We start from the raw sequence: 14,311 nt of genomic DNA on the forward strand, positions 1-14,311 counted from the left end.
AACTTCATATATTAGGTTCACATAATGTTTTGCACTCGGATTTCAAAAAAAAAAACTTTCATCCATTCCATTAACCATTTTCTAGCACATTTGTAATTAAATGCATTCATGAGAAACCTACGAAAACGCATGAATTAGAAGTTATTAAAACCGAAACTAATCATTTTTTGTAAAATTTCACAAACTATGGAAAGGTACTGAATGAAATGTGCTACCTGCGTAACATTTCCCTCGCTGCTAACTTCTTTGATTACATTCATCAATGTTTTCAATGATAATCTCAGCCATCTTGAGAATAATCAATTGATTCTTAAGTTTGCTTTGGGACAAAATTCACATCATTATTTTAGTTCTCCATCTATCCACCATTAGGAGTTGGATTTCCTACTTAATCATCAGAAATAGAATTAATAAAGAACTAAGATGTCCCCTAAACAGCAATAATATGAATCGTTGTGATGTCTCGCATATCCTCACGAACAGATGAAAACAACGAACTTGCATCATATCCATGAACATATATAATGTTACAAATATTAAAAATAAAAATCTAAAATTGAAATTATCGAATTAGTCTTATAAGCAAGTATTCTATCCTCACTAACATCTTTACATTCATTGCCGACTGTAAATCCATTAGATAACTAAGATCCTATTTTCTCTGAGATTCTATCCTCATTTTCTCTGAGACACAACAGAGAAACATCTCTTCTTCTGCTCTCCCTCTGCTTTTAGAAAATAAGTTTTTATTTCTAGTTTCTCTGTTTTGAGCTTTTGCTAACACTGCCAAGTTCTAAGGGTATACTCTCTTTGTATGCTACATTGAGGGGTACTATCAGTAGCTGTATCCTGGAGGTGACTCGCCAACTGCTATAGCATCTCAGCGGAGTAGGAGGCGATATTTCCGTTAGGACAGCGTATCGTATACGTGCCTCTACATTTTCTGTGCATCTCCAGCAACATCGGTTTGAGCTAAGTATCTTCTTCTCAGTTACATTATTAGTTCATTTTCCAACAGGTTCACAGAGAGTTTCACAAGAGCTACACCCATGGAATCCATTTTAAGGTATTTAACTCAAAGTCATTGGGGATCATTGTTTAATCAGCAACAATATCTGTATATACTTCTGGATATTGTTTCTCATGTCTTATCTTAAATCCATGGACAGGGTTGGCGCAAAGAAAGAGTAATCTTAGCAAGTGAGGGTGCTCGTGTTATTTTAGTGTTAGACGGTGACCCACCAGCTCACATGAAAAAGGTTCCACTTCTTTCTCAGGGTCGGGTCGGGCTCGGATGTGGGTGTGAGTTCATTAGATCTTATCTTTTTGCTAAAACTTTTGGTACGTGTTTTACACACTGCTCTAAGCCTGACAAAAGCAACACTGTTGGCCTGGTTGGCTGGGTGTGACTCCACAAAATTTCTTATCCATTGAAACAAAAGTCGACAATGTTCATTTTCAGAGTCCCGTAATAAAAGCTACCTTATTTTTCATCCGATCAAATGTTACCATCAGGGATTAATACACAGTTGCAGTATTACAGACAAATGACCATAACACATTATTGTCATTTCAGCTTTTTCTTGTACTCTGGTAACGCAATATTGCACAGTATGTATTATCACAACTAGTGGGGTTCAGAAATTTGAGTTAATACAAAAATAGTGTGCCAAATGGTCGGTCCCATAATTCCAGCTTTGAGATTAATAGTGGGTTTGGACGTAGAATTTTAAAGATAGGATTTATGAGTCAGGGGATTTGACGGAATTACGTTTTCCTTACTACATTTGGTTTCCCAAATTCCTGAAATTACGTTTAACGGAATTCATTTTTCCAATAAATCCTCCATGTGGAGTCCGACCCCTCACCCAAGATTTGGTGGGAAACTTATTAGGGGATTTATGGACCCACTTTTTTTTTTTCAAAACCCATATATATTTTAAGATTCTTAGGCAATGCCAAACAATACATGGAGTTCAACACAAGAAATTCTTATGAATCCTAGAAATCTCAACTGAGTTACCAAACATACGAGGGATTTCCATGAATCCCAGAATTTGTAATCCCGTGGGATTACAAATTCCTGGAAATTGTGAATTCTGCAACCAAACCCACCATAAAAAGAAAAATAGGTGTTTCCACTCTCATTCAGCAACATGGCCTTCAATTTGTGAAAATGTACTGAAACAAAACCAACCAAAAAGTACCTAGGTATCACATTAACCCCAAAAACTGGAACCGACCCACAGTAAAAGGAAAAAACAAACTCAAACAGCAAATCCTTCAACTTGAGCAGATAGGAAGCTATAATTTAGGTTCTGCAGAATCTGATTGAAGGTGGGGGGCAAAAGCTTTCAAAACCTCTTCATACACAGGTTTCTTGAACTCCACTGCCTGTTTGCAACCAAATAAAGAGTCAATTACCGAACAATTCAAAAACATAGCAAACGCGAGTATATGGAAGTTGGATTTACTCACACGCTCAACTACTTGTTGGGGTGTCATCCACAGCCATTCTCCGAACTCTGGTTTTTCGGTTCCATCGCCTAAAAGATTGATTTCTTCATCCTTGCCAATGAGTTTAAGAAGAAACCTGTTGATTTTATAAATGCAACTATTTTTAGCAAGACAATCAAGTATAAGTGCTCATTAGTTTATTGTTCTTTGAGCTACAAGTGGTTGGCACAATTAACAAAGCCAACGAGGAAAGCAATAATCAATCTAGCTGAGTGAGATATTGATGTCATTTTATTTTTACCAACAAAAACTGAAAAGAAAATTTTGTTGCCAACCAAGGAAAGTAAATTCCTAGAGAGCAATGGTGCATCTCTTGCCCTTACCATTTCTGAGCTTGGCCTTTATAGTCTGTACCCCACCGCTTGTTTAGCTTTTCTCTAACCGGTGGTGGGAAATCATAAGTTAACCAATATGGAACCTGTATGATAAATCACAATGTCAAAATCCAATCCAAAGATTACACATACAAAGACAACATTGACTCAGTTGCTGACAGACACAAACTCAAATCCTTGGCAAGTTGTGGCATTGAGACTGCATTATGATTTCATTATCTACCATCAACATCTTGACTCCTGACATTATGTTTCACGTTGGCATTAAACTATAGTTCAGAGATACTCAGTCTTGTATCTCTAATCTAGCCTAACTTCATTTTTATCATAATTCGCAATGTATTACAAAAACCACAAGCGTACCACTAAACCAATCTATTTAAGCTATTTCTGTCGCACATCTTTTATTAAAATTCCCTTCCCAATTCATTTTTTACTAAGCAGATAAGATCACATCACATTTTATCGACTACACCAAAATCTCAAAATCACATAAGCCTAAAATCTGAATTGTTGTATGTATCCAAAATCAAAATTTTAAAACGAAAGATAGTTAAATCTGGAAATTCAAACCTCTGCAATAACTTCAACAGATTTAACTCCAGTTTCTTCACTTAATTCTCTTACTGCTGCAGCTCTCGGATCTTCACCTTCATCAATACCACCCTGTGGCATCTGCCAGGCGCTAGGGATATCGAGTCTAGATGCAGAGAAGACCTGAAATAATCAACAAGAGAAATTCAACTCAACATTAAAAATGAAACTGAAAACCCTAAAATGAAAGAAGAAAACAAAACCCACTTCGTTTGATGAGTTGACAAGACAAATTCCAACGTTTCTTCTGTATCCTTCTGGTGGAGATTCCATTGCCGATGATGAAGAAGAAGAGTATTTGCGAGAGATGATTGTATTCAATGGTTTATTGTGCAGGAGGGAGATTTTTGGAAGTTTCTTTGGAATTGAGGGGCTAATCGGGGAAGATGAACAAGGAAGTTTTAGAGCCGGCAAGATGGCGTGGAGACGCAAAATTTGGGAATTTATGGATGGAACTCGGCAGAAACTCGAAGCAACAACCATCGCGAGATATAGCATCTTCTTTCGAGAGTTCAAGATATGCGGAAGCGAGCTCTCGTTACTGAAATGACTAAACGAGCCTTACTTTATTTTGTTTTTCCCAGCTTTCCCCATGTGGTAGACAAAAGACTACGGAGGGATTATTTACCTGGCTAAATTGGTTACGCCACTTCATCGGGGCCTATAGATTACTTCATCTACATAATACACAATAATAAGGGATGTCTAAATTTAAAACAAACTACGAAAATTATCCTCTAAAAATATTAATATTACTAAATTATTCCCATCAATTTTTAATAATAAACCTAAAACTAAAATCAGTTTTCATTTCTATCTCATAAACCGATTCTACTCCCTCTTTTTTTTTTTTTTTTGAAACCAAAAATCGACGATCCAAAAACGATTAATCGTTTTCTTTCTTCTATAAAATGAAATGTCGAAACTGTCAAGATACAAACAAGCGATTGGAATCACTTATCCTAGTGAGTGTAATCCCGGAATTGTTAAAGCAATTGGAAACAAACCGAAGAAGAAAACGGTTGCTCGGGAAGAAGCATCTCTACTCGAATAACAACAGGAGAAAATTGGTCGAATCAGGTACTTTTCTATCAACCCAATCCTCTAAACTAGGTTTTAGTAACATGCAATCGCTTAGAAATCGAAATTTTTGAAATCAAAATGTTCCGGGTTTTACAGAATCGGATTTTTTTAGTATACAAGTAAACCGATTCTGTTTTGAAACGATTTATGTTCTTTCTCACATAAACCGATTGTTCTGCATGTGAATAGAAATCGGAGAACGTTAGTGTATAAATAGCCCGATTCAGTTATGGCAGGGATAATCATTTTTCTGTAGCCTTTGAATTCTTATATACTTAGTCAATAGTCGGACTTTATATGTAAATCGAGAAAACCGATTCGTGAAATCGGTTTACATTAGCACTTAAAAAAATACGATTGTGTGTTTTATTCTTATAATCGGATTACATGAGCACTTGAATAAACCGATTGTTTATTTTTTATGTTAGGAATCGAATTTTATATGTATATCGAGTAAACCGATTGTGTACCTTGACTTTAAAAAAATGCATTTGATTCCATTGTGGTTTGTCACTTAACTCCGTATTCTACAGGCCAAACAAGGGCAACCAACAAAAGCAAGCCGAAAAGAAATATAAGAGGAGACATGACCTTGTTTCTCCTAAGCCTTTGGGACATCGTCGAAAAGATGGTAAAAATTTGAATGCTTCCCACCGAAGGGCCACGGGGAGTAAAGCCAAAGGGATCAACATCAATGACCCACCACCTCAACCGGAGCAACCAACACATAAAGAATCTGATTCTGATACACCTCCTGAACAAGAAAGTGGTGATAGAGAAGCTGGCGAAGAATAAAGTGATGAGGAGGAGATGAATGAAAAATAAAATGGTGGCAAGGAAGGTGTTGAAGAAGAAAGTGGTGGCAAGAAAGGTGGTAAAGAAGAAGGTGATGAGAGTGAAAGTGATGAAGAAGAAGGTGAGGATAAAAGTGATGAAGAGATAGGAGAAGTTCAAGAACAAGTCCAAGGAGGAGAAGTTCAACAACAAGTCAAAGGAGGAGACGCTCAAGAACAAGGTAAGACAGATGGTAAGAAGAAAGATGGTCCAAAGAAGAAGAAAGGGGACCACATGCCCGACCCGCTGAAGTTGTTTTCTCGCGGCCCTGAGGATACCATTTACGGGTTACTCGGTGATGGAGGACAGATGTTATGGGGTACAAAGGCAGTTGGGCCGCCGTCATTTTCCATACAATAGTAAGTACCTAAACCTTATGCTATTGTAGATGCGGGAAAATGATTTGCTGGTTTTCACGGAATTGAGGAGACGACCGTGCGGAGGAGACTCCTTGAACCGAGTGAAATGCTTAACCTCACACAGATGCACTGCAAGAAGGGAGTTCTTTAAGTTCGAGAGATCAATCTGTAGGACTCCGTCCTAAACCAAGACAATGGCCATTCCACAGTAAATTCGGTCACAAGAGAGGATGGGTCGATCTGTAGGAGGGAAGCTGAGAAATGTGTGAGATCAATAGTGATCAAGGATTATTGGTGTGTTGTGTATTTTGCGTGAAAATTGTTTCTGAATGATTGAGTTTACTCAGTTGAGAGTAATTTCTAAGACGATGAGTTCGTGTAGACGAAAGATTGTCTATCGAGAATTATCTGTTAAAATTGTCCGTTCCTCAATCATGATTCAGAGACTTATTTATATTGCTAGAATTGTAAACACCTTGATCCCATGAAGTGTGACAGTTGCTGGAGTCAAAGAGTGGGGAAATGGAAATCGTGTTAAAACCAGTTACTCATCGTGCGGAGACTTGGTTGATTTTCCATCCACTACTTTGCTAACTCCTCCAACTGATTGCACGACTCGCTCACATTCTCATCGTGGGTGAACACACGTGCCGTAGGATGCCAGACCAAAACCTTAGTTAATATCCCCCATGTGACACGATTGATGTCTCGTGATTGTGGAGTCTGCAAGGCAGACGTGTATTTAGTTAGTCAGTTGCTGACTTCATGGGACGATGAGTCCTTGCATTGCTGAGTCGAACAAATGTTCAGGGACTCATGAATTGACCGTGTCTGTTGAGACAGAGGTATGATTGTCGAATAAATGTTGATAGTTTAGGTGAACAAATATTGTTCATTCGATGAATTGTTGAATATTGATAGTTGAACCAATATTTCTTAGTCTGAGCAAATATTGCTCATTTGAGCAAGTATTGCTCGTTTGATGAATTAAAATATCAATTCAAAATACTGGTAACTGAACCGAGAATAATTAACTAAAATGTTGATCATGGGATCAACGTAAAATTATTAGTGTTCGAATCTGCTCAGAATTATGTTTTGCAGAGCTTTGGATTCGAAACCCTAATTTTGATCAATTGCTGATCAATTGATGATTTATTAAAAATCAACGAAGGAGTGAAGGAGGGACCGACTACATGGGATGATTAGTCGACCATGTAACTCCCAGATGCTCGAGTGAGCAAAAATATCAAAGTATCTTGAAGACCAGTTGGTGAAAAGATGATTAAATGCTGGTTTAATCATTTATCTAAATAATGTTCGTTTGAACCTTAGGTGATAAAACCTAATAAATTATGAAGAGATGAAGGACCTACCAAGGGGTCATGATACCAGCCCTAGTTGGTCACGGGATCGACTGACGATCATTTTATGAGATTCCAAGTCGTTTGGAAGAGTTTGAACCTAATGTGAACAAATTAGGTCAAATGATGAAAAGTATGGGAACGACCTCTTGAAATACAAATATCCAACCTTGGTCGGTCAAGGTAACATGCTCACGTCGCCAAAGTGTTCGCGTCTCAGTCCTGAGAATTTTGATATTTTCTGATGTGCGTTTGAGCAACATTTTGAGAAAATATGAAGAAATCAAGGATTTTGCTGAAACTGAGGAAACTTCATAAGATGAAGGAAATAATAATAATAAAATGAAGGAACCGTGAAGCGTAGGACCGGATATGGCCAAGGCATGGCCGGGCGGCCAATGAGCCCAGTCCATGGCATGTTTCCTAATTTTATATTATTTTCATGATTTTAGGGAAATATCATGAAATCAAAGAGTTTGTTGAAATCAAGGGGTTTTCTTGAAGTGAATGAGTTTCCATGAGATGAGGGAAACAAATAATATTAATAATAATAAAATAAGGGCGTGTGGGACTGGCTTGGGCATGGTCGTCCGGCTAGGGCCAGGTCCCGTGAGTCTCCCCTAATTTTATATTATTTTCATGATTTGAAGGAAATATCATGAAATTAAGGGATTTCCATGAGATGATGGAAATAATTAATAAATTAAGGAATTACAAGGTGTGGGACCGGTCACGGCCAGGGCATGGTCGTCCGGCTAGTGACCACGGTCCCGTGACACCTTTCTTAATTTTATGTAAATTTTGTATATTTTCCTTAATGTGAAGGAAATACCATGAAACGAAGGAGTTTCATAAGATTAAGGAATTTCCATGAGATGATGGAAATAATTAATAAAATAAGGAATTACAAGGTGTGGGACCGGTCACGGCTAGGGCATGGCCAGCCGCCTAGTGACCACGGTCTCGTGACACCTTTCCAAAATTTATGTAATTTTTGTATAATTTCCTTAATGTGAAGGAAATACCATGAAACGAAAGAGTTTCATAAATTGAAGGGATTTTCATGGGATCAAGGAAAAATAATAAAATAAAGGGAGAAGCGTGGGTCCGACCACGTCGGCGTGACCGGCCGGCCGGTGGGTTGGGTCCCCTTAGACGCCTCCTTTAGGTATTTTATTATTATTTTCCCCACGGTTTGATCGTTCCTTCGTGTTATTGAATGTTCGTTCGTGAATTCAGGTGCTCGTTAGTGCATTTATTGCTGAATACATCTGCACCATTTTCTCGGGGCTTACTCGATGGTGGCTCAGATGCCCGTACGTTGAATATTTATTACTAACCCATGGAATTCTGCTGGGAATAACCATAAATTGAAGTAACAAAATATTGTACAGAACGTAGAATATTTTTCTAGGAATTCAATTGATGAATCTTGCGACTAGAAATAATTAATTGATGGATCTATACTAGCAGGCATGCTGTCTAGGAGCATTATATTCGAAAATCGAGGTATGAGCTAGCTGAAGCAGAACGCTCGATTTGAATTTTTATTCTATAAAGTCAGGGAATATTGCGACATCCTGAAGACATTAATGCTATGTACTAGTGAGTAATACATCTAGGACTCGTCCAATCATTTCGATTCTTTACAGAAGTGATTACTGAAATTGCTCAGTATTTATGAGATATGTCGTTGCCTCAGCTGAGAGACTACACACCTACATATACTCTGAGAGACAGTATTCTCAGTCAGAGATTCTTGTGGCATGAGCTTTCATGCTTCGATGAGAGACATGAGCCTCAATACTCGTCTGATTGCTGGATCAGGAGCATGTATAATTATGGTTTTACGATTTTAACCTTTGTCGAAAATCCACCATCTACATTAAGTCCCCTGCTTAGTGAGGGACATTCATGTTCCTCAGTCAGCACTGAATGGTGATTTTATTGTTATAATTACAGACGGAAATAAGTAGTTGAACTTAGTCGTAAAATAAGATGTTACCGGATTTTCGATTGCATGAACGGACCATGGCTTGAATGAAGATCCCAGTGGCATGATAGAGCATCGTCTAATGAGCCTAAATTGATGTAGAATCGCTGGTTTGGTGATGGAACCTTGGTCGGTTTAGGATTCACGGGCCCGGGCCCAAAAAAGGAAATCCTTATGGAATTAGGTTTTGGAAATAAAATTTGGTATAAAATGGATAAAACACCCCTTTTTTTATTTATTCTTCATAGCCGACCATCACCTTCACCCCTTCACTATCCTCACGTCAGCAGCAGGAGGAGTAGCAAAAAGTTCAGCCAGAGCTCCACCGTCAGCCGGAGCCGCCACCGTCAACCGGCCGGCGACATGTACGTGATTTTTTATTTATTTATTTATTTCTATAGCTTGTTGTTTGTTCATGAGTTGTTCATCATTAAAAAAAAAAAACCATGTTGATAGGTGTCTAAAACACCTTGATATTTATCCATTTTTTATGCTTTCTATGCGAGTTTTCTTGTAAATTATGTATTTTATGTTTGATTTTGAGTTTATAGGTGTTTTGGAGTTATTGACATGAAAGAAGAGAAATATAGGCAAAATTCATCATTCGAAGGATATGTGTGTTCACGGACTTGGAGATAGCATGACACGGGTCTCAACTGTCCCTCAAACAAGGATTTCTGGAGCACCAGAACAGTTGGAACAGGGCAGCCACCTAACCCCATCCAATATACTCTAATCGAATCAGGTCGAGATTCAGAAAACACAAAGTTCTATCTCATTTCGTCTAACACAGACTTATACGCTGTAATAAGGGTTCTCGCCGGCGATGGATTCGAGTTTAAGAAGGAGGAATTGGTGAAGGAATGATGGGAATTATACTGAATTTGAATTTGAAGATACAAATCAGAGAAGATAATGAGGCTGATGCAGTGATGGAGAAGAAGATTGAGATCGATGGGTTATGTAGCTGTTGGTTGAAGCTTCGATGGAGGAGACCAAGAAATGGAAATTGAGAGTAAACACGGTGGAATTGAGATGGGTTTTGGTCGAATTTGTAGTTGGAGGTATCACAAAGAAGTTAGGGTTTGTGGTGGTCACTGTTGAAAAAGGAGCTCAGTTAGGGTTTCTGGTGGAATCACAGAAGAAGCTGGATTTATGTTGAACTTGTGTCATGGCAGGTTTGAGTATGAGGCATGAGCTGAGATGCAGCTATTGCAGGTGCAGTTCTGGTGGAGGAATTGAGCTGCAGATCAAGAACAAATGGGTTCCAGTGATTTTGAGATGGAAATGACAGATTGGTGTATTGGCATTGGTGGTGGATGTATCTCAAGTTGCAGAAATTATGGAGCTGAATCTGTGGTATTGCTCTGAAGTTGATGGACTGTGGAGTATGCAGGTGATGACAGAGGAACTGAGAGCATTTTAGGAGGCCTTGCAATTGTGATGGTTGAGCTGTGGTGGATTTGTATTGAAGACGGAGAATGAGATAAAACTGTGTGCTGCAGTTGTACGTTTGCAGAAGGCTAGAGTAAAAAGTAGTGTGAGATGAGCTGGGAGAACTGATGATGCTCGAGAACAAGTGCAGGTGCGAATTGGCTGCGAGAAAGAAATGGAAGTGATGGCTTGCAGTGTGATATATGAGCTCGAGGTTGCTGAAAGGATTTGCACAGATGAAGTTGCTGAGATGAGCTTGCAATGGTTATGATGGTGATGCTTCTGCAGAATGTGTTCGAAGTCGCAGCTGGAATTAAGGGAATTGGAGCTGCAGCGAAGCTATGTGTCTTTTTGAAGTTGCAGCAAGGTGGAGTTGTAATTGTGGTTCTAGAGGATTTGGCTGCAATGGAGATTGAAGTGTAGGTGACATTGCTGGTGCTGAGTAGCGGAGAAGAACTGGAATACAGTGGAAGTGTAGCTGTAAAGAGTTGCAGCCGATATTGACGGTGGAGGTTGGAATGGACTGAAGGGAACTGAGAGTAAAATCATCGCAGGCAGTGTTGGTGGAATTGAATAAATGTCGATGTTGCTGGTGTTGTTGATTTTCATGGGACTGTGGTTGCCAAGGCTAGTTACATGTTCAGTTCTTATTCAGTGAGAACTACAAGTGATGTTGTGATGGGAGTGTGCAGAATGAATGTTGGTTGCAATGCAGGGAAGAGATGGCTTGAGTCTGGTGCTGTGCATTGCAGTATTGAAACTGGTGCTGCAGTGAACAAATGAGAATGAACTGATATGGAGATTGAGGTTGTAAATGACAGAATTGCGGTGGTACTCCAGATAAGATGGCAGTTGCTACTCAGCTGGTTGCAGGAAGTGGATGTAGCTGAGGTTAAGATGCAGGAAAGGAGTTGAGCTATGCCGTGTCTTATGGTGTGGATTGAATGCTAGAATACACTGAGAATTGACAGTGGAACAAGAAACCAATTAGGCCGTCGGTTCTCCAAAACTGGCAAGCCAGATATTCAATCAGTTAATGGTCTGGACTGGAGTTGTGGGCCAAGTTAAGAAAAGCATGTGGTTGAGTTTTTTTGGAACGATTTTTTTGGGACCATGGTTTTTTTTGGGGGACCATGGTTTTATTTTGGGTAAAGGCATTAGAAGTAATTCTAGGTCACCCCATATCTAGTTATTTATTTAATACCTAATCTACCCTCTTAATTAATTTTAGGTTATGATTAGTGAATGATTTAGTTAAAAACAATTAGTGAGATTAAATTAAAAGATGAGTTTATTATTAGTTGAGTAGAATTATTGAGAGAGCAGAGTTAGAAAAGATGAAGGAGAAAAACATGGAAAATAATTTTTTTTTCCAATTCACTAAGTTTGAATATTCAAATGATGAAAACTCATATGATTTTTCATCTCCATACTCTCCTAGAATATTTGTTAATCTTCAAAATGATCCGGATTTGAACTGGATTTTGAACAGTTCGGTTACTTTATATGAAGAACAAGTAACCGAACTCATCTGAAGTTGTAGTTCGGTTGCCCCGTGATATGAACAAGTAACCGAACTCATCTGAAAGTGTAGTTCGGTTACTTGTTCCAAACGCGCAGGTTACCGAACTCTCTAATAATTTCTAGGAGTTACAGTGTTATGTTCGGTTGGTTCCCAACTAACCGAACTTTGGTGTACAAAGTTCGGTTGGTTCGCAAACTACATGCACTTTTGATCTAACCGAACTTTATGTAATATAAGAGTATATACGTTTACAAAGTTCGGTTCTTTCGCAAACTTGAACCTAACAGCTAACCAACCGAACTCTGAGTTCGGTTTCTGCGATAAAATTGTGAAGTTACCGAACTTAACAAACAAACAAAAATGTGAAGTTCCAGCATCTATTGGCTAAGTTCGGTTACTTTGTAGTTTTAAAAAAATTTTGCGAACAAACCGAACTCTATTGGTTAAGTTCGGTTATTTTGGAACTCAACATAGTGGCCACAACAACATAGTTCGGTTAGACTGGATTTGTTTTTGTTTTTTTTGGTTCTAAGGGTGGAGTTCGGTTACTTTGTAATTTTAATTTTTTTTGCGAAACAACCGAACAGAGAGTTCGGTGACTTAGTTTTAAATCCAATAAAACCGAACTGTTCTTCGTGTTCTTCATTTTCAAGAAGTTCGGTTAGTAAACTAGGATTTTTTGGAAAATCGACCTAACCGAACATGGCTCTGTAACTCCTATTAAAACCCTATTTTGATGATTTCTATTCGATTGAAGCAATCAAAATCAAATTAAAGCGAAGGGTTTGTTGGAAAATACCTTCGGAGTGGTCCCATGGTAGAATCAGGTTGCGGCTGGCGTCTTTTATACTCGATAAAATTATTATGTAACCGAACTTAATTGTGATTGCATTGATGTTGTTACATTTCTTAAATAGGCGGTGGTGGTGGTGGTGGGAGGAGGTGGTGGTGGTAATCGGTGGTTGGTGGTGGTGATAATCGGAGGAGGTGGTGGTGGTAATCGGCGGTGGTGGGCGGCGGTGGTAATCGGTGGTTGGTGGTGGTGATAATCGGAGGTGGTGGTGGTGGTAATCGGCGGTGGTGGGTGGTGGTGGTGGGAGGAGGTGGTGGTTATATATATATAGGTGGTTCTTAGGTTGGTTTTAAATTAAATTAGGTTAAGGGTAGGTTAGTCATTTCAACGTTTTAGGACACCCCTTATCACTATAGGGAAGGTGGCCTAATAAAACTATGGTCCCCTCAAAAAAACCATGGTCCCTAAAAAATCGTTCTTTTTTTGGTGACCAGTTGACGCAATTAAGAGAGAGACAAGGAGTCTATAAAAGGGTCTCATATCTTTTTAGATAAGCATATTATCTTCTCTTCTACTTTTGGTTCTAGGGTTAGAAACATGAGTTTTCTTTTTCTCCTTGTTATGAACTCCTATGCCATGAGTACTTAATTTTATTACTGGTTAAGGAATAAGTTGGATTTCCAAATATGGGTTTTCATTCAATAAATTAGTTTTGTCTCCATATTATCGATTATGATTCACTATTTATCTTGTCTTATGATTTGAATACTTGTTTGATCGAGTCGCGAATCGTTTGATTTTGTGTTCATCTCCATTGCTAGATTAGGATTTCTTATACGCAAAAGTGATATAATCCTGATTACAAGTAGCATGATTGTGATTATTGCTTGTAGTGATACATCCTAGTAGTCACATGTGAGTCATAACCTTTGTTAAAACGGATTAGTGCTTTTACACGTTTGTTTGCATTGATTAGTCTTATTTCATAGAACTTAGTGCTCTTAGGGAGTTAAACTTAATTGTGCTTCTACACTTTAGGTTGCTTTTTAGGAAGAATTCACATTCACATGTTTTAATGTGTTTGTTGATGATAAGAGGAAATTAGCGGGATATTCTTGCGATCAAGGTATCCTAGGACTTTTGATAAAAGTTGAGATTAAATATCAATTCTAGTTATTGTTACAAATTCATGTTTGTGAATGAAAACTAATCCTTGACCAATATCTTCATCTTATTGGTTTGCTTGTTTATTTCATTATTTGTTTTTAGTTTATTTTCCTTTACTTAAAAATCAGAAATCCCCCTTGTTTATATAGGAAACCGAAACAACTTGACGACCTAGATCCTCTCTGTGGGAACGATCCTTTATTACCCTTGCTATATTATATATTTTGAGTTGTGAGAAAGTGTAATTTATTTTTGACGCATACGACAACGATCAAATTTTGGCGCCGCTGCCGGGGAGGCATCGGTTGTCACT

The 14,311-nt window shown here is 38.4% G+C and overlaps 1 protein-coding gene across 1 annotated transcript; it reads right to left on the reverse strand.

The window, feature by feature from the left end:
- Window positions 1-2,015: 2,015 nt before the first annotated feature.
- LOC113308145 (nudix hydrolase 26, chloroplastic-like) lies at window positions 2,016-3,960 on the reverse strand. Its single transcript, XM_026556627.1, has 5 exons — window positions 3,654-3,960; window positions 3,426-3,569; window positions 2,841-2,935; window positions 2,479-2,593; window positions 2,016-2,394 (listed from the first exon to the last, which is right to left on the reverse strand). Exons 1-5 carry the CDS (start codon window positions 3,942-3,944, stop codon window positions 2,305-2,307), a joined length of 735 nt encoding a protein of 244 aa, XP_026412412.1. The 5' UTR covers window positions 3,945-3,960; the 3' UTR covers window positions 2,016-2,304.
- Between the last annotated feature and the right edge of the window lie 10,351 nt (window positions 3,961-14,311).

The sequence above is a fragment of the Papaver somniferum genome, chromosome 9 (genome assembly GCF_003573695.1).
Source record: "Papaver somniferum cultivar HN1 chromosome 9, ASM357369v1, whole genome shotgun sequence".
NCBI lineage: Eukaryota > Viridiplantae > Streptophyta > Magnoliopsida > Ranunculales > Papaveraceae > Papaver > Papaver somniferum.